The sequence below is a fragment of the Hyperolius riggenbachi genome, chromosome 2, assembly GCF_040937935.1.
Source record: "Hyperolius riggenbachi isolate aHypRig1 chromosome 2, aHypRig1.pri, whole genome shotgun sequence".
NCBI lineage: Eukaryota > Metazoa > Chordata > Amphibia > Anura > Hyperoliidae > Hyperolius > Hyperolius riggenbachi.
In genome coordinates this window covers 482,162,560-482,182,745 of record NC_090647.1, presented here as the reverse complement: position 1 = coordinate 482,182,745, position 20,186 = coordinate 482,162,560, and the positions used below count along the sequence as shown (strand labels likewise).

At 43.4% G+C, this 20,186-nt stretch overlaps 1 protein-coding gene across 1 annotated transcript in view; it reads left to right on the top strand.

The window, feature by feature from the left end:
* Positions 1-20,186, top strand: part of SPECC1 (sperm antigen with calponin homology and coiled-coil domains 1) — a 481,287-nt gene that overhangs the window by 327,084 nt on the left and 134,017 nt on the right. The window contains exon 11 of the mRNA XM_068270298.1: positions 15,839-15,995. Coding sequence (XP_068126399.1) covers positions 15,839-15,995 — 157 coding nt within the window. The remainder of the gene's footprint in view (positions 1-15,838; positions 15,996-20,186) is intronic.

The window sequence follows — 20,186 nt, the reverse complement described above, 5'->3', positions numbered from 1 at the left end:
TATTTTCGCGTTTGAAATCGCTGCCGCGGCAATTTCAATCGCGAAAATAGCGAAAACTAAAAGGCGTAGGGCGACGATTTAGGTGTCGCCAGAAAGAGAGCTTTAAAATGATATGCATCTTTCCATAGTTTCTGCACTGTTTGGAGTCCCTTTAAGACGCAACCCTGCCACACCCCTAATGATGCCCCTGCCACGCCCCTGCTCACGCATACCATAAAGATTTTATAAGACAAATATGTTGTTCAAACCACACTGGTCCTTTCTATCCTGGTTCATTTTTCTTTATATAAATATTTAAAAATAGTAATATATCAATTTAAAGGATGGGAATAAAATTTAGAGTCAAACACACTTTTTAGCAGAGAAATATATATATTTACATAGAAAGAGGGACAAAGTCCTGAAAGAGAGACAAATGAGGAGGAAAGAGGGACAGGGCTCCCAAAGAGGGACAGTTGGGAGCTATGTCTGTAGATGTATGTAGTTATCCTATAGCATTTTGTACTCTGCATGTTGGGTTAGTATTGTCTGGTGCAGAGTGTATGGCTCTCAGATGGGCTGGCCATACAGTTACTGTATATCCAGCTTCAGCCTGGCCAGTACAGATTGACTGACCAGAAATGCTCAGACTGCATAAAGGGAGCTAAATGCTCTCTCTGGCGTCAATTACAAGTGAAATAATGCTCACCAGAAAAAGATTTTGAGTAGGAGGTTATCATCACTGGATTACTATCCTCCTGCATACCGGTAATAATAATAGGGAATCCTGCATATATTTCTTTAAGCTGAATTATAAATAGCGTCACACTTTGTGGTTGCTGCTTGTGTTAATGTATGGAACGGAAATAAATTAGACCTGCAGGCTACCCATGTGTTAGGCATAGGCGGCGCTACACCATGGCATGCTGGGGCTCTGGCAATCACTGTGCCCCCCTGAGTCCCCCCCCCCCCTGCTCAGTTGCAAACCGTTAACTGTTTCCAGGCTCAGCAGCGTACAGTGACCAGGATAGGGTCTGTAAAAAAAAAAAAAAAAAAAAAAAAACCTTTCCATGTCAGCGTGTCTATATAGGCGATAACCACTTAAGGACTGCAGTGTTAATCTCCCCTAGTGACCAGGCCATTTTTTACTTGATAGGCCACTGCAGCTTTAAGGCCTTGCTGCAGGGCCGCAAAACTCAGCACACAAGTGATTTCCCCCTTCCCCCCTTTTCTCCCCACCAACAGAACTCTCTGTTGGTGGGGTCTGTTCGCTCCCCCAGTGTTTATTTTTTTTTTTTTATAAATATTTGGTTTTTTTATTAAATAAATGTCACTATTTTATTTTTTTTAATTATTTTTCACTCTCTCTCTCCCTCCCTACGTCAGTCTATCACAGCAATCGGCTGTGATAGGCTTCAGCCTATTACAGCGGATCGCTTCTGTGTCCCCCAGTACAGCGCTGCCTTAGATCGCAGCCTTGTACTGTGTTAATAGAAGGCGGTTTCGCCGTCTAACGGTCTCCGAGCGATGATCGCCGCTGGGAGACTGAAGGCGGAGCAGAGCTCCGTCATTCATGTGGAGATGCGTGTGCATCAGTGCGCGCGATCTCCTGCAATCCCCGCCCGCAGCCATTCACGCCAATCTGCATGGGGTGGTCCTGGGGCTGCCGCCGCCGCGTTCACATGGAGCTGTCAGCTAGGCGTTCAGTAAACCAAGAGTCTTATCTATTTGCAAATAATACCTCACAATCCTTGCAAGGTCCCTTGTAATTAATATACCTGGATGACACTTCTATTTGAAAAAAAAAAAATTCTCTCTACCTCCTTCTGACTGTATGTTCTAATATTGTCATTCAACAGGAATAGCGTCTGGAAAAGGCTTACAAGCTTAATTGCTGTTTTTTCTTTACATTAATCAATAAGCTAGAGCTTGTATTTTACAGACAGGAGTTTGAATCAGTTTCAAGTTTCTGATTCAAAACTTACTGTGCAAAATACAAGCTCTACTCTCCGACAATGCTTAGCTACTAAGATTAGGAATTACACACAGTGTTTCTCTACCTCCTGCTACTTCCCCCAACTCTTGCTGGTGGAGTCATGAGGCACAGGCTGGGGGCTCGAATGATTTGTCTGAGATCTGTCCACACAGGAGCAGCTTGCTAGGATTAAAGCATGCCAGCAAACTAGCCATGTAACTTTTCTTCAATAATAGCACCATCATTTGGACAATCTGCGCTGCTCAAAATCCTTCATTTGTGATGTTTCCATTTGATTCCTGTCATTGCTGTAAGCCTTAAAGCGGATGCGAGATGAAAAACTAACTATAACAAGTAACTTGTCTATATATCTTATCTAAAGTTTAGACAGCAAATCTGGCTGCATACAGCTTCAACAGTTTATGGTGATTTAATCCTGTGATACAATGAGAGCGGCCATGTTCTGTTTGTCATCATTACACAGGTAATCTGCAACTGCATCTCCACCCCTCAGCCTGTGAAAAATTCACTTCCCCCCTCCCCTCTGCCTCTGAAATCTCTGGCTAGTAACCTCCTCCTCCTCCTGCCCAGACTGAGCTCCCATAAGCCCTTGCTACATGTGTCTGAGTGCCTTGGCGTTTTGGGGAAGCTGTGGGTGAGGCTTGTTTAGTTTATAGGGAATTAGAGTCTTATCTGCCAACTTTGCCTTAATCTTGTTGGATAACATGGTTAAACCAACCCTGCTGATGGCTGTTGTCACTGACAAAACTCTAGTTTGCCAGTTGGCAGCAGTGTGGGTTTTCGCTACATTTACAATGTATTGCATCACTCTATGTTCTCGGTGTCGGAAGGCCACATGCTTGGAACCAAGCAGAAGAGCCCAAGGATCTTTTGTGGCAGTTCTATTAAAGGAATACTATCGATGTATGCATTTATTTTTAAATGCTGTATGTTGTAGCACACATTAGGGCAAGTACTAGGAGCAATTTGATTCCTCACACAGCTGTTCCTCTCAGCTGTAAAATCCTCTGTCAGTTTTGGCGTCAGTGTTGGATACAAAATGTATCTAATACTGAGAGGCTCCCAGAGGGCTAGACCATGTCTCTGCAAAGGGGAGATGCTATCAACTCCTCAGTTTATAGTTTAATTATCACCTTAAACTTTTCATAGAGGTTGGCGCTCACGGTGCTTTTCAGGGATTGGTTACTGTATGCATATCATAAAAAACTAAACATTCAAAATTTAAAGTCCATCCATCAACAAATAAAACATTAGCGATTCTTCATAAAACCGGGTTGCAAATCTACAGATGTATAGAGGCCGCCACCACACCCTTTGTGTGCCACTCACCGCAACAAACAGACCAACCAATGGTCTATATGCACATCGGGACCGTTCCCGGGTCATCCCCCACCTCTCTGGCACCAATGAGTTGCAAGGTCCTCCCTTTAGTCCGACAGTCCTCTTGTTTACCTCAATAAAAAGCCTCATATAGTGCAATATTGCTTAAAAGGTTTATTGATAAAAAAATAATACAGGTTGCACTCACATGCTCCTCCTTAAAATGCTCGCTCAGAGTAATTTGTTTAAATGGGCTCTCCCCCGTAATTGATGGCCAGGGCTGGCAGGCTCCGGATCAACGTATGGTCCCTCTCACCTCCGCCGCGCGCTCGGTGGCTGATAGGACCTCGAGGTCCCGATGTGCATATAGACCATTGGTTGGTCTGTTTGTTGCGGTGAGTGGCACACAAAGGGTGTGGTGGCGGCCTCTATACATCTGAAGATTTGCAACCTGGTTTTATGAAGAATCGCTAATGTTTTATTTGTTGATGGATGGACTTTAAATTTTGAATGTTTAGTTTTTTATGATATGCATACAGTAACCAATCCCTGAAAAGCACCGTGAGCGCCAACCTCTATGAAAAGTTTATTGACATATTGTTATAGAGGAGGCGAACGGGTACTACACATGTGACAGGAGCCTGGTAGGAATCCTTTGCTGTGAGCGCTAACCTCTTGCTGCAATCTAATTATCACCTTGTTGAAAGAATCTTGTTGATATGGTGGTAAGGGGTTAAAGATTCTAGCAATGTGTGTTTATTATCTTTGCTTCTCTTTACTGATAAAGATACTAATAATGCTAATTGTAGACAGTGGTCTGCCCCTCTCAGCAGCTTGTAAAGTGGATGCAGCCTGGAGTGAATCACCACAAGCAGGCAGCCAGTCTGAGTGTAAAACTGTAAACACAGACTCCTGGTATAGCTAGTTATATTTCAGCAATATTCCAGCTCATTTAGTTACCTGTTACCACCTCAGCTCAGCCTATTTCTCCTCATGTCTGCTGCATGCTGTGAGTGACACAGTGAAATATATTTGTGAGCTGTGTGACAGAGTAACCAAGCAGCTCAGGGTGACCCAAACTATTATGAGCTGTGTGAGAAATGAATTTTTAAGCAGGGATAGTGAGAGAGAGACCTGGGTGAATAAATAAAGTGCCCCTAGCACTAGTGGTAATGTGTACACTAATATAGAGTATTAAAAAAAAAAAAGTAGTTTCAATCGATAGTACTCCTTTAAGGATTCTAGAGAGGAGTTCTACAATTTTGTTTTTAAAAAATTGGAAATTTTGGGGCACAACCAACAAATGTGGAGATATGCAGCTTATGGGATGTGAAGTAGGTCTGGTGTAGAAGCTGGAGGGAGACTATGGGTGCTGAACAGGCTGTCTTTTGCTAGCCCATTATCTTAACCAGGTTAAAAATGTAAATCAGAGACTATAAAGCGACAAAAGGGGGGTTTTAGTTCAGGAAGGTGACAGTTTTGGACAGAGTACATAATAGATATCAGCCCTTTGCGTAGGGAACGTGAGAGCAAATAGATTTGAACATGGTGTCTTGGACCTCACTTGGACTAGGGGTTCAGATTTTATTTTAAAAGGGTTGTATTTTCATTTTTTGGTTGGAAGATTTTCTATATTGATGAACTCTGCAAACCTACATATGTAATTTTGTAATAATTGACATTAAATGCCCCTTTAGACTGCTCTCATTCTGATGTTGCTGCCCCACAAATCAGACAGCTCAAATTATAGTGGCTTATAATTTGCAGATAAGGGAGAGTTAAGGCTCGTGCACAGTGGCGTAGCTAAGGAGCTGTGGGCTCTGATGCAAGTTTTACAATGGGGCCCCCCAAGCGCTCTTTACATAACAATTGATACGGCACACCAAAACCTGCCAATGGCAACCACAGTGTCAGAGGTGCAAGAAGGGGATGAGGAGCATTTGTTAATGATTACCTCTATTCAAAGTATCTATAGAAGTGATTATTAGGAGCACAAGACCAATAAAGAGCTAATGCAGTTGAGGGCCCTTCGGGGCCCCCGTGGCCCAAGGGCCCTGATGCGGTCGCAACCTCTGCAACCCTTATTGCTACGCCCCTGCTCGTACACATGGACCAACCTGCTGCCTGATTATCGTCTGACTTTAGTCTGTTGGACGATAATCAGACATGTGTACGCGCACAAACGGTTAGCTGAGCAACTGATAACAATCCAACCATCAGATCTACTCACACAACTGTTGGGCTAATATTATACAGTTGGCTGCGTGTGTAAAAGTCATTTAAACGTCTAGTACTTGTTTTGAAGGCGGGCGTATTGTGCAATCCATCATTCCGCTTGCGTTCACGGTATGTAAATGAGTTGGTCATCTAGTCGTCTGGACATACAGGTCATGCGGTTGGTCAGGTCCTGCGACTGGTCGTTGTGCGCTTGTTGGGCGTGTGTGCGCAGCTTTAGACAGGCTGTTATCTCTAAATAAACGCAGGTTGGGTTCCTCTGTGTTTACCTTCTCTCCTGTGGAAGAGTTTAGGTCTTCCTTAAATGCATGGGGGCCAAATAAATGCAAGCATAGTTTGGAAACCTCTCATTAACTGCTAAGAAAACAGCATTCTGTACTATGGTGTATGGTACAGTCTTAGAATGAGGCGGGTATTACTAAAGACAGATGTTACATGGTCAAGGGGTACTTCCTGTAATGTTTTCGCTATGAGACCACCCTTATTTACATGCCTGGATAGGGAGATGAGAAGATTAGAGGAATAATTGCATTAAAAAATGAATGTATGGTGACAGACTAAAGCATTATGTAACATGCGGAACAAATTACTGGCTGTACGAATAAAGGATTATACAGCAAATGTGAATATTGGCTTTTAGAACTGTCTGAAAATACCTTTTTTAGATCTCTTCTCAGTAATAAATCCTGATATCCCTGGTATTAACAGCCATTTATTTTGCCTCCCCAGTCAATAAAGCATTACACACATGCAGGTTATATAGGGGGTGTCTTCTGTAGCAGCAGCAGATAGTATTTCAGCGTTTACAGCTAAGAGAGATTACAGTATATTCAGTTACATCTCCCTGCCTGCTAGGAGATGATTTTCTTTCTTGATTTCATCCGATGTGTGTGTCCAGCGCTTGCTGCCAAATTGACATCCTAATTGAAACCGCTGGAGACCCAATAATGTTTGGTTCAGAATACAATGGCTGCTTTGTGCTCTTCCCATTTAAAACAACAGTGATGTAATGTACAGAACAGAGGCTGCTGTGTTCACACAGGACACAGGGATGGGAAAACTCTTCTGGAGCTGAGAGGAAGTCATTCTGAATCTGGTTCAAAGTGATGCAGTCACAGCTGTACAATCTAAGCAAGTCTCCATAGCTTGTAAAGCTCACAAATCATTTCCACGCTGGCTGTAAATCCATCATAGAGAACTCCTGCCATAGTGGTTAGTATTAGGGATGGTCAGTGAGCTGCAAATAAATCCAAGTTGATGCAGAATTATGTAAATTCTGCATGCAAATTTAGGCAGCTTGAAAATGGACCAAATAAATCCCGCCAAGGCGATATTTTGTCTATTTTTTTTTCTTCCATTATTAAAGTTTATTAAAGCAAATGCATGCACATGTAAAACCACATGCAAATATAAACAAGTACAGCATGCACAATCGTAACAAGTAAAGTAGGGTGCAAATACTCAAATACTCTATTCTTACAAAGTGACATAAACATCCTAGGTACAATTCAAGACAAAACACAGAACATTTATATTGTGCTTTTCTCCTGGAGGACTCAAAGCGCCAGAGCTGCAGCCACTAGGAGGCACTCTCTAGGCAGCAGCAGTGTTAGGAAGTCTTCCCAACAGCAATTCACTGAATAGGTGCTGCTGACATCTAATGAACCTTTGTGATTCAGGATCAATATATTTTGCCACTGTTCCCTATAGGTTGCCCTCTAACACTTACCACCATCAGAATTTGGTCTATTTCCAAATTTCATAAATTTGCATGATTCTACACTCCAATTTTTTTTTTTATTTTTTTTTTGCATTTCATTGACCATTCCTATTTAACACTCCCAGCATGCTGCACTAGAACTCCAGTTTGAGTCCTGGTCAGGGCATTATCTGTAAGGTGTTTATATGCTTGCAGTAAGTGCTCTACTAGACCCCAAAACATACTGGTAATTCATTGGCACCCTCAGAGCTGCCCTACACATATGCTAGGAATATTAGATTGCGACCCTCACTAAGGAACAGTAATTATTTATTTAACTCAATGTGGCACTGTGTAAATAATTTCTGTGAAGACTGTGATTTATCCAGGTCATGGTATATTCAAAGAAAAATAACTTCAACTGGACGCTTTATAATGTCATAGAAGATTCTTCATAGGTCCTTCAGAACAACATCTTGAGCTCTAATGGAGCTTAAAGGTGCGTACACAAGCACTACCGCCGGCAGCGACGGGTCCGCCGGATCCTCCCGTACGCGCTACTGTCGGCTGAACGCCCACCCAGCGGGAGGGTCCGGCAGTAGTGCGTGTGTATGCACCCTAAGAGATTTCCTGATGTTGATCAGTACAGATGATTCATTCACCCTGATCAAACTGGAATATAAAGGGAACGGGGCATTCAACACCATTGTTCGCTCATGGTTACATACACATGTTTAAGACGTTACATTCCTTCAGCCAGGCATAGAAACCGTTAACTTCAGCATAATGAGGGTCCGTTATATAGAATACGTGTTTGGAAAAAGTGAATTACCTGGTATTGTACATTTGAGCTAAAGTGGTTGATTGGCAGGGTTGAGGAAGTATCTTCTAATCTATAGGGATGCTCCTTCAGATTCTGTGGAATAGAAATATCCGCATTTGGGATAGGAAATCAACATTTTTGATCAGAATTCGGAAATCAGAAATTGCAAAACAGAAATCTTAAATCAGAATTCCGCGTAAATACCGCATTACCGCAACTCAGTAATTTAAGACCAATCGCAGAACTCGAAAGCATTGGACCAATCAGAGATTTCAGGATTTTTCTGCACAAATCGGATTACTGCAGTCATTTTAGACCAATCACAAGATTGATTTTCTGGTTTTTTTTCGATTTTCGTTCTTTCAGATTTCCAATTTTTCCCCCATTTCTCAGATGCAAAAATAATACTAATAAAATACTCCTCAAAAATTGGAAAATCGGAATCAGAAATCGGTAAAAATGGAAATTGGCATTGGCAGAAATTCAAATTTCAGTGGAATTGGAAATTGGCATTTCTGACCATCCTTACTAATCTAGAACATTAAAAAGATCGCAGTTTGAAACTGTTAATTTTCCTTTGGATATAACAGTAATAATAATATGAATGTGCGATAGATGCTGATTGCTGAGTACAGTTAGTGCTCACAGTGATAACTTCGGGTGCTCTGGCTTTGACACAGAGATGGGTATTCCTAAGTTTTTTACGCAATTCACATTTTAGCGAATTTTACAGTCTGTAGTTCAGCTTTTATTGTGTATCCTACCTTTCTTTTATCACATTTATATATCCTTTTCCTCATTGTTTTGTTAATGATCACACTTTGATCGTTCGCTTCCTTTATGCTGCTGTTTCATTCTTTATCCACTGGGTTGCACTTGTGCTGTTTATAAATTTGCTCTGCTGCTTAGGGCTTATTTGAGTAAAGCCACGCTGCTGTGACCTGACCAACCCTAACATCTGTCCACAGGAAATAGTAAGGACTCATCAACATGTCAACACAGTACACAAGTGCACAAGTCTCTGGTGTGGACCAAGCTTGTGATCTGTTTACTGGCTGAAGCTAAATTCCAGGCTCACGCTAATATATAAAATACATGCAGTGCATGTGAACTGTCTTACCCTACAAAAACCTTATTAGAGTGCACTCTTAAAGGACAACTGTAGCAAGAAGTATCTGGAGGCGGCCTTATTTATTTCCTTTTAAGCAATACCAGTCGCCTGGCTGTCGTCCTGATCCTCTGCCTCGAATACATTTAGCCACAGACCTTGAACAAGCATGCAGCAGATCAGGTTTTTTTTTACCTTCTCAGATCTGACAAGATTAGCTGCATGCTGGTTTCTGGTGTTATTCAGACACTAGTGCAGCCAAATAGATCAGCAGGGCTGCCAGGCAACTGGTATTGTTTAAAAGAAGATCAATATGCCAGCCTCCATATACCTCTTGTTACAGTTGTCCTTTAAAACAGTTCTATATCACTCTCACCCCACCACAAACTAAAGAAATACAGTATAAGAACAGCCATACTATCACAGAAAAAACACATACATAACTGCTTGTTCTACTTACATAACACACGTACTGTCCACAATTTGATTTCACTGAATGGTATATAATAAATGAAAACTGTTCCTGGCGGTTTCCATTTTTATTACCTCTGGCTGAAGCCAATCTTGATGTCATTTCTGTCATTTCCTCTTTTACTTTTTTTTTTCTCCTAGAAACTGCACTGTCATGTCTAACTTGCTTTGTCAACACATGTGAGCGCAGCATAGATCAGATTTCTACAGCTTCACACTAAACTGTCCTCAGCCAGTCAGTGGGGAGCAGGAATTTGGGAGGGGTCATGGCAAGCTTCCTTCTCATCAGCAATGTACCAAATAGAGCCATTCTGACTAAGATATGATTTATTACAGCGGAGACATTTCTATTAGATTGGAGTGCTTGCAATGCAGGGTCAGGTTCCAGACTGCATAATAAACACAGAGCAATGGGTAAATGGAATTTGATTTTATGGCTGACAATCCTGCATTAAAGGGAGACTATAGTAAACACAAAGGTAGAAACCTACAGGTTGCTCCAGAAAGAGGGGGAAGGTACTTAAAGTGAACCTAAAGTCAAGGGAAAAAAATGAGATTTACTCACCTGGGGCTTCCCTCAGCCCACTGCAGCCGATCGGTGCCCTCGCAGCTCCGCTCCGATGGTCCAGGCCCCGCCGGCGAACACTTCCGGTTTGGCCGTCACCAGCCGACAGGCATGGGAACGTGATATAGGGGGCGATATACAGGCTGGGAACGCGAAGAATCACTCGCGTTCCCATGCCTGTCGGCCGGTGACGGCCAAACCGGAAGTGCTCGCCGGCGGGTCCTGGGCCATTGGAGCGGAGCTGCGAGGGCACCGATCGGCTGCAGGGGGCTGAGGGAAGCCCCAGGTGATTAAATCTCATTTTTTTCCCTTGACTTTAGGTTCACTTTAAGACCTGTGAAGTCCTTCCCACCGTCCTCAGTATTGCAGTGTTATCCTCTCCAGTAATCTGTGCTCCAGGCCGGGGACTACCCTGATGAAGTGCCAGATTTCTCCCTCCAAGTGATGTTAATCCAGCCTTAAGGGGCCCAAACACCGATTGATTTCATCCATCGATCAATCGATTGATTATATAGAAATCAATTCAAATATATCGATCGATTTCCGCCCGATTTCAATCGATTTGATCTATCTGACAGGATGGAAAATCTAGGTCAATCTGCTGCTTGCAGCAGATTAATGGCCCATAGAGTTGCATTGGATCTAATGCCTAGTACACACTATACAATTTTCCGTTATGCTGGGTACACACGGTAAGATTTTCCGTGCGATTTTGCGACCCGATCGTTTTTGCGGCATGATTCTGCACTCAATTCTCTTATCTTCATTCGTTTTTCTTATCTTTTTCCATTCGCTGCTATAAGAAATCGAGCGCAGAAACGATTGGGAGCAATATCGGATCTGACAGATTTATCAATCGGATCCATCTATCGCACGGAAAATCGTACCATGTGTATTATGTTGGGCATAGACGGTTCGTTTTTGTCCTTATCAACCGAGACGCTGATGGCTCGATTGATAATATCCGACAGGTCCGATGACCTGCCGGATAGATTCCCCGCTCGATCCCCGCGGGCGGACAATAGCGGGGAATCAAGCGGAAGATAAGGAGCGCCGGCGGGGACGAGCGGGGATCGATGCAGGCGCCAGCGGGGGATGCGCTGGGATCGAGCCAGCGGCTCGATCCGGCGCATAATCTTATCCGTGTATGCCTAGCATTAGGCATGAGATTTTTCTGTTATGCTGGATACACACCATGCGTTTTCGCGTTCGATGCGGCCGTCGATACGCGTCGATTCGATTATTTCCGATAATACTGTACATGGCATTCGACCTAAAAATCATCGAAATTCGTTCGGAAATGTTCGGAAATGATCGAATCGACGCGTATCGACGGCCGCGCGCGACGCGGAAACTCATGGTGTGTATCCAGCATTAGATTTTTCTGTAGATTATTTTCTGTAGAGACTGGTCCTTATCTCTGGCGCATTGTCTTCTGGTTATCTCCTGCTGAGTAGAACAATGCCTAATTGCTAGGCAGGTAGATGGTTAGACAGATCATTTCCAACATGTTGTAAATGATCTATCTGGCCGGTAAAGCTAACAGAAAATCTAACAGAAAATTGTATGGTGTATACTAGGCATAATGGTCCAGTAATGCATTTAGATCAATTTCCAATATATTTAATTCTGAAATCTTTTGGAAATCTGTTCCTAGTGTGTAGCACACATCAGATACATTCCTGTCAGATTCAGCAAATCAAGAAGTGTATGGCCACCTTTTAAGAAGTACCGTAACGACATATAATAGAATGGAGCACATTATTCAGGATACCCACTTTTATGGCCATCTTCCTGATTTCAGCATCAGAAACTCTTCCTATATTTTTATATTGCTGTATATTAGTATGTAACCCCCGCCCTCCCAGTGGTGCTTAGCCTAGAGTATTCTGTGAGACCAAGTATATTTTGTACTGACTTAGAATTCTCAGAATCAAACATTTGCAGAGATCACGTGTCGGTGCTAAGGATGTAACCACCTATGATACATTGCATAGCATTGAGAGAAGAGATTTTACAATGGGTAAACACTGACTAAATAATTTATAGATTAATATTATAAAAAATAAGCAGTTTTATTCATTGTTATTTTCACTGCAGTTCCTCTCCATGCACGATGCTGAAAAAAATCTGATTAATTATTCCACTTGATCAAATAAATATAAAAATCTCTCTGAGGCAGTGGCGTAGCTAAGAAGCCCAAGCCTGCCCCCTCGTGGCTCTTATTTCCTACTACGAGGATACATAGCAGGAAAGCAGAGCCACAAGGGGGCAGGCTTGGGTTTGAAAAGATATCACAGAAGATTGACTCAGCTATAATCATTACGGGGCAAAGCTAGACTGAATGCTCAGTTGGAGATTTTATCAGAGCTGATAACGAGAAGACTGAGCAGCGAGGGATGCAACAAAGTGCAGAGTAGGTATTTACTGTCATGTTCCCATTGATATATATGGCAAAATACATGAGGGTGCTTCGTCTCTGGTTCCCTGTAAAGCATCTATAGAAGTGATTATTACAAGCACAGGACCAATAGAGAGCTAAAACTGCAGTTGAGGGTGAGCTCCCCTTGGGGCACCTCTGGCCCAAGGGCCCCGGTGCGGTCGCTGCCTCTGCACCCCTATTGCTACACCACTGCTCTGAGGTACCATACGCAAATGATCGATTTTTCTGAAAAATATGGGGAAAATTATTGTTCTGCACATATGTTAAATGGACAGAGGTTGGAGAGTAGAGGGCCCAGCACTTTTTCCTTTCTTTTTTATTACATATATCATTTTTTTCCTGTGAATTATGCAACAGTGTGGGTTTTTTTTTTTTTTTTACAAATATATATTTCATTCTTTGGATATGACAAAAAACGTTTTCTCATATTCTTTTGTCTTACTGACTTTTCACATTTTTTTTTTTTTAAATCTATAAAGTTTTATATCAGATTTTATTGAACCTACCATACACAATTACATTTTCAGAGCAATCGACCTGATTTTTCCAGCACATCCGATCAGAGCATTATCAAAAACTGGAAAATCGATTTGTTTTGTTTTTTCCCCAATCAAAATGTTTTTGCTACATTTAGGGCCCATTCCCACTTGGGCGACTAGCGGGTGTTTACCGCTAGTTGACGGCGATTGCCAGTGCTTTAAAATGCGCTAGTGCAATTAAAAGTATATGGCAGTCAGTGTTCTCCCCAGGCTCTTTTAGCCGGGTGCTCCACCCGGCTGGTTTTGATCAGCACCCGGCTGTCATCGGCTTACCTCCTCCTATGCTGTTAGCAAAGTTGTGCAGAGAAGCACCAGCCGTGAATTCTCTCATCTTGCCCCACCCGGCTACTTTTTCATGCCACCCGGCTGGAAAAAAATTCTAGGGAGAACACTGGCAGTGATCTCGCTGACACAATCCCTGGCGATTCGCAGTAAATGCAAACGTGATACATGCAGCATTTTTTTAGCGATTTCAGAGCGATCGCATTGTATTTAAAACACAAATTGCGATTGCTCAAAAATTGCTAAAATGTACAGTGATTTTTTTTCACATTTGTCGTGTAGAATCGCGGTGCGAAAAAAATAGCGATAATCGCTAGCATTTTGCGATCATAAGTGTGAATGGGGCCTAAGTGCCAACTTCCTAAGCCTTCAGCAATTCCTGTCACGTTATGACCCGGGTGAAGGTTGCAATCTTTTACCACATAATAGGACAGTTTTTTTTCAATATTCCATCCAAGTTTGGTGGAACACTTATGATTGTCTCACTTTTGGTGCTCGGAAATCTCTGACAATGTGTTAGTAAATCAAACTCATAATATGTTATTGTGTATCCTATCATTGGTACTAGATTCTGGTCACGTACTCTCGGTGTTAAGTTGTCGTTTCTTCCGGACATTACATTTAATCTGGACATTGCCAGCATTAGGACATCTCTGCATCTTGGTATAAAATAAAGAAACTTCTTTACTGAGGATTCCTTTCCTGTGTGGGTTATATTTTAATGAATGTGTAATTGTTTATAAGGGAGACAACAAGTGCCTGACGAGCTTAAAGGATATCCTGGAGTCAGCCCAAAAGATATGTATGCGGTCATCCATTGTGACGCTATTTCTTTATCTGCAATTTGTATAGCGAGCCTTGTTTTGTAGATAAGAATAGGAGGGAAGCCTTAGTTTGGTCACTGGGAAGAAGCTTCTATTGTGCTATTCCTGAAATTGCTCTTTTTCTTATTGTGGATTGGTTTGTAGTGTTCATGTACGGCGCCAGGTTTACTGCATGTTCACCTTGGTTTGACTGCGTTTGCAGTAGGTCATATATGGGTGAGTGCAGAAATACAAATGCTTAGAATCATGTGGCAAAAACATGATACAGAGGCATTGTGGTTGAGTCTGGTCCAGTGGTTTCAACTAGTGGAATCCAGGGAAAGAGAGAAAAGGAGACAAAAGACACCAGGGCCCATATGCAATTATCTTTTTCACTTTAATTTTCTCCTAGGAAATAATTTTTCATCCTCTATTTAAAGGGAACCATAGATGAAATAAAGAAAGATTTTATACATACATGGGGCTTCCTCCAGCCCCAAACGCTCTGATCGGTCCCACGCTGCCGTCCTCCACTGCCTGCATCTACGAGAACCGGCTCCCCGCTGTTCCGTCAGTCTGAGGCAGTCTAAACGTAAGTGACGTGCGCTGTTTGCGTATCTCTCTAGCAGCCACTGGAGAGATACATAGAGGGCACACTTCTCCTGCATAGCCTGGCTCCGATGACGTCAGTGACGGGAGCCGGTTCTCGGGCAGCGGAGGACGGCGGCGTGGGATTGATCAGAGCATTTGGGGCTGGAGGAAGCCCCAGGTATGTATAAAATCTTTTTCATTTTCCCGTCTAGGTTCATCTCTGGTTCCCTTTAACAGGTTTTTCAGCTATTCCATCACCCCCCTTGAGCTGACTTGTAAGCCGTGCCTACTGCAGTTCCAACCTTTTGTTCTTGGCTGACAAGGTTGAGACACAACAGTTTCGGTTCTGCATTCTGGAATGCTTTTGTACTTATCATCATTGTAAAAAATAGTATTGGTTTCCAAGTTCGAATTCACCCGAGCACTACACTTTAGCATCATTCAGCACGAACCTGCAGACAGGGTCAGGGGTGGCTCCCTTACTTTAGGCTCCGATATTTCTTCCTTCCAAACCTGGAGGAGGGTGTATCACAGTTACATGAAATGCACCATGAAGTGCAAGTAAGTGAGCTCCCCCTGACCCTGTCGTCAGGTTTGGGGCTAAAGTTTGCTGAATTTGGAACACTGTTCCGAATTCGAACACCAGTTTATCTGAGTTACTGTAGTCTTTCTGTCAACTGAATCCGGTCTGGCCATTTTTTTCTCTGATGTCTCTTAACCACATGACTTTTCCAAATGCAAAACTACCACTTACTCCTCCAGACTGGATTTTTTTTTCTTCGATGAGAGCAAATCTGCTTTTGAGGAAATGCACAGTTTTGCTCCGCACTTGGATTGGCTGACTAGATAATTGTAAATAAGCATTGTACAGGTGCTCCTCATAAAGAGCTCAGTATGTTTTTCTGTCTTGTCAGAATGCATCATGCATGTATTTTCATTGCTTTGCAATAGCTGTAGTAAATGTGTTTCTTGTTCCACTTGCAGAGAAGCTGAAGGGGCAAAAAGATGAGTTCACTCCAGACCGATTTCCCCGGAAGAGTCCGTCTCTGGAGTCTCTTAACACTCACGCTGCACTAGGTTATGGTTCCAGAACGTCTTCACCATTTTCACTGGACCCAGTGTCCCCTCAGAGCAAACTCAGGTATGAGCCTTCAGGCAAAGATTGGTAAAGGGCAGCTATAGCGGGATCTACTTATATTGAGACTGTACAGCTAGGACATTTGATCTATTGTGTGTGAATTATAGTACTGGCCATGAGATAGGGTACCCAATTACTGCATATTGGAAACTTTGTATTTTCTTTGCAACAGATAAAATAGGATGCAACTGAAACAGAATCTTGTTTTAGGTAACACATTTGTTTTTGTGTGTGTGCACCTATAAAGATCTGGAGAAGTACTGGTAATAATAATTCTAACATTTGTATAGTGCGTTCCTTCTGTCGGACTCAAAGCACTAAAGGCGTACTCAGGAGGCCACCCTGCGGTGTTAGGGAGTCTTGCCCAAGGACTCCTTACTGAATAGGTATTGGCTTACTGAAAAGAAAAAGTTGAGATTTGAACCATGGTCTCCTATGTCAGAGGTGATGTCCTTAAAGTGTACCTGAAATGGGCCAAAAGGAAAAATGTATACATACCTGGAGCCTCCTCCAGGCTGATCGGTCCCTCGCTGCCCTCCGACTCCTGGATCCTCTGCTATGGCTTCCGGTGATTCGGCCAGTCGATGCAGTGCAGGTGCGCTCGCTCCCCCTACAACCCTACTGGCCAGATTACTGGGAGCTGTAGTGGAGGATCCAGGAGGCGGAGGAGGACAGCGAGGGACTGATCAGCCTGAAGGGGCTGGAGGAAGCCCTAGGTATACGTAATTTTTTTTCTATTTGGCCATTTCAGATTCACTTTAACCAGTAGTAATATCACTGCATATAATTTCTGTATAAAAATGGGGTACTGGGTTGTAGAGCCTAGAGCCTCACCTGCGTATACGCTTCATATGGCCTATTTTACTTGAGGGGAGCACGGTGTGATCATGTCACCACCTATCCTCACCAAGATCTTCTGGTAAAGCTTTCTCATGTACGGGTTTAACTCAAAAAATTAGACTATCGTTAGTGATGCGCGTAATGACCCAATTACGCAAAATTAGTGTAACTCGCAAAATTAAGATTATGGCCATAATCGAAATTTTTGCAAATTACGAGAAATTTTGTGTTTATGGGGAATTTCATAATTATGATTTTTTTTCCGTAATTACGATCATTTACATAACACAAACAAATCAGAATTTCATGTTTAACACCCAAATTTGACCTTTCTCAAAATTGTGTTCCAGTCCAGAGGCTCCTGATACATTTAAAGCTTTGCATTATCAGATATTGCAAGTCCCAAAACAAGTGTCTCAGCATGCATGACCACTAAGTGCATCTTGACAAAGAGCGCCTGTCTTAGAAGTGGCTGCAGGTAGAGCCTCCTGATGCATTTAAAGTGACAGCAAGTACAGGGACCTTTGCATTATCAGATATTGCAAAGCCCAAAACCAAGTGTCTCAACATGACTGCTAAGTACACCATGGCAAAGAGCACCTGTCTTAGAAGCAGCTGCAGATAGAGCATCTTGATGCATTTAAATCGACAGCATGTGCAGGGGCCTTTGCATTATCAGTATTTGCAATCAGTAATTGCAATCAATGAGTGACTTTCCTTAGTTTAGTCATTACCTAAATGTGCATAATTACTATTAGAAATGAAATTACGTAAATTTTCGTAACTAAAATAACTTTTTCTATAGAAAACATCAAATTACTAAATGTCATGTTAAACACGAATTTGCGATGAAACACGAAATTCCGAAACCGAAATTTTGTTTACGGGATTCTGAATTACGGTTAGTATGGCAATTACGGAATTACGAATTTGTGTCGTAGCGGCAAAATTTGCGTCCGTAATTACAGAAACACAAAATTTTGGCTCAACACTAACTATTGTGCAAACAGTCTATTTATTTCTGTAATTCAACTTAAAAGGTGAAACTAATATATGAAATAGGAACCCTTTTCAGGTGTTTTTGTAACGATCGGTGTCAGCACGCAGAGAGAATCTGATTATTGGCGATCTGCAGTATCACCAAGAATGCAGATATATACCCGATTATTGATGATCTGCAGAATCACTGATAATCCAAGTATAACTAACCTCTGGACACCAGCAAAACAACACAATAAAGACAGTAATATCTTAGATAGTGTGGAAATATCCACCACACGGCAATTCCTCAGAGGTGTGGTTACCTCTGAATGGGAACCCGTGAGTGAGATCCTCTAACCAGGCTGAGTGAGGAATCTCGACCCCCAGCAGTAATCGTCTGCTTGGGGCAGGCATCTCGGAGAGGCAAGCCTCAGAGATAACCCTCCAGTGGGAGAAGTTCCACTGAAGGGAGAAAGGTCAGACAGGCAGGGGTTCAGCAACGGAGATGTAGGCGGCAGTACAGAAGCGGCAAGCAGAAGAGTAATTGGTAATCAGGCAGAGGTCGGCAACAAAGATCAGATAGGCAAAAGTACAAGATCAGCAAGAGGCAAAGTAGTCAGGGATAGCAAAGGTCAAGGCACAGATAAATAAACAATTGTTTTCCAAAGAAGAAGGGTAGTGTGGCACTCCTCTAATCAGCACAGGGGATCCTGTGGGTCAAAGGGTACAGGCCAAATGAACTCCCGCACAGTGAGTCCCAATACACAAGCATGCATGAAGTGGCCACTGACGTGTGCTCCGTTTAGTACATACAGGAAGAAAGGTAACCATGGATCGTTGTCAACAAAGGAAAAGATCGGGCACCATCCGTCATTCAGCTTATTTATTACGTAGACATAACATGTGCGGCATAGGACATAGTACATATCACCTGTGGATCATGGCGACATCTGTGCGGGGTGGAGGTGGGTGCTCAGGGCTGTAGAAAGGTCTTTCTGCCGACCTTTCTACAGCCCTGAGCACCCACCTCCACCCCGCACAGATGTCGCCATGATCCACAGGTGATATGTACTATGTCCTATGCCGCACATGTTATGTCTACGTAATAAATAAGCTGAATGACGGATGGTGCCCGATCTTTTCCTTTGTTGACAACGACAGATAAATAAACAACAATATTCCTAAGCTAAGGTGTGAAATCCCTAGTATCAACACCAGCAGGGGCGTAGCTTGGGGTGGGCGGGGTAGGACATGTGCTCCCGGGCGCTGACTCCCTAAGGGCGCCCCCAGCCGCCCGCACGTTGTATTTTATTTTTTTTAATCTCTTGTCTAAGCTGCAGCGCAGCCTGCGACTGCCTTGCTTTTCCTGTGGCTGTGTGATGACATCACAAGCCGCTGCCAGTCAGAGATGGTGAGGAGGAGCAAAGGTATGAAGTTCTAGTGCGACTGTGGGGGGGCGGAGACAGACACAGCCAGATTTTCTGGGCAGGGTTGAGAGTTATCCACGCTACTCATGTCCCCAGTCATTCCACCTACTGGCTGCTGTCACTGAAGGAAGCTGCAGTCACTGAATGAATCCTGCTGTGCGTGTGTGCAGGCAAGTACAGTGGGCAGCTGGGAAGTCAGTGAATCAGGGAGACAGAATAGAGAGGGAGCAGAGCAGCATCTACAGCAACAGTAGGCAGTGGCTGCATGGTCATTGCAGCTTAGCCTGCTGTGACAGCATGTCTCCTTGTCTGTCCCCTTTACAAACATCTCCCGCTCAGATGCTTTTGAATCGTACAGGTGGAAGAAGCCATAAAGAAAAGGAATCCTGCATTCCCTGCTGAGTGTCTGCTGACAATCTCCTGCTGAGGTCCTCTCCTCTGCAAGGCAGAGGATACTATTCTGTCACCTGTGTCCCGAAGCTTCCCCTGTGCCTTGTTCACCGTGCTTTGCTGATCTCACTGATTACCATGCTGTCGCTGCCATTAACCACTTGAGGACCTAGCCTTTACCCCCCCTTAAGGACCAGCGCTGCTTTTTCAGATCTGTGCTGGGTGGGCTCTACAGCCCCCAGCACAGATCAAATGAGAGGCAGAGCGACCAGACCGCCCCCCTTTTTTCCCCACTAGGGGGATGATGTGCTGGGGGGGTCTGATCGCTCCTGCATGCTGTGGGTGGCGGGGGGGCACCTTAAAGCCCCCTCCACCGCAGGATTCCCCCTCTCCCTCTCCTCCCTCCCTTCCCCGAGAGATCGGAGGCTGCACAGGAACGGATCTGTCCTGTGCAGCCTCTAACAGGCTCCCCGCTGTCATGTGACGGCTGATTGGCCGGGGATCGCTGATCTACTACAACGCTGCTACTGTAGCAGCGTTGTAAAAATGTAAACAA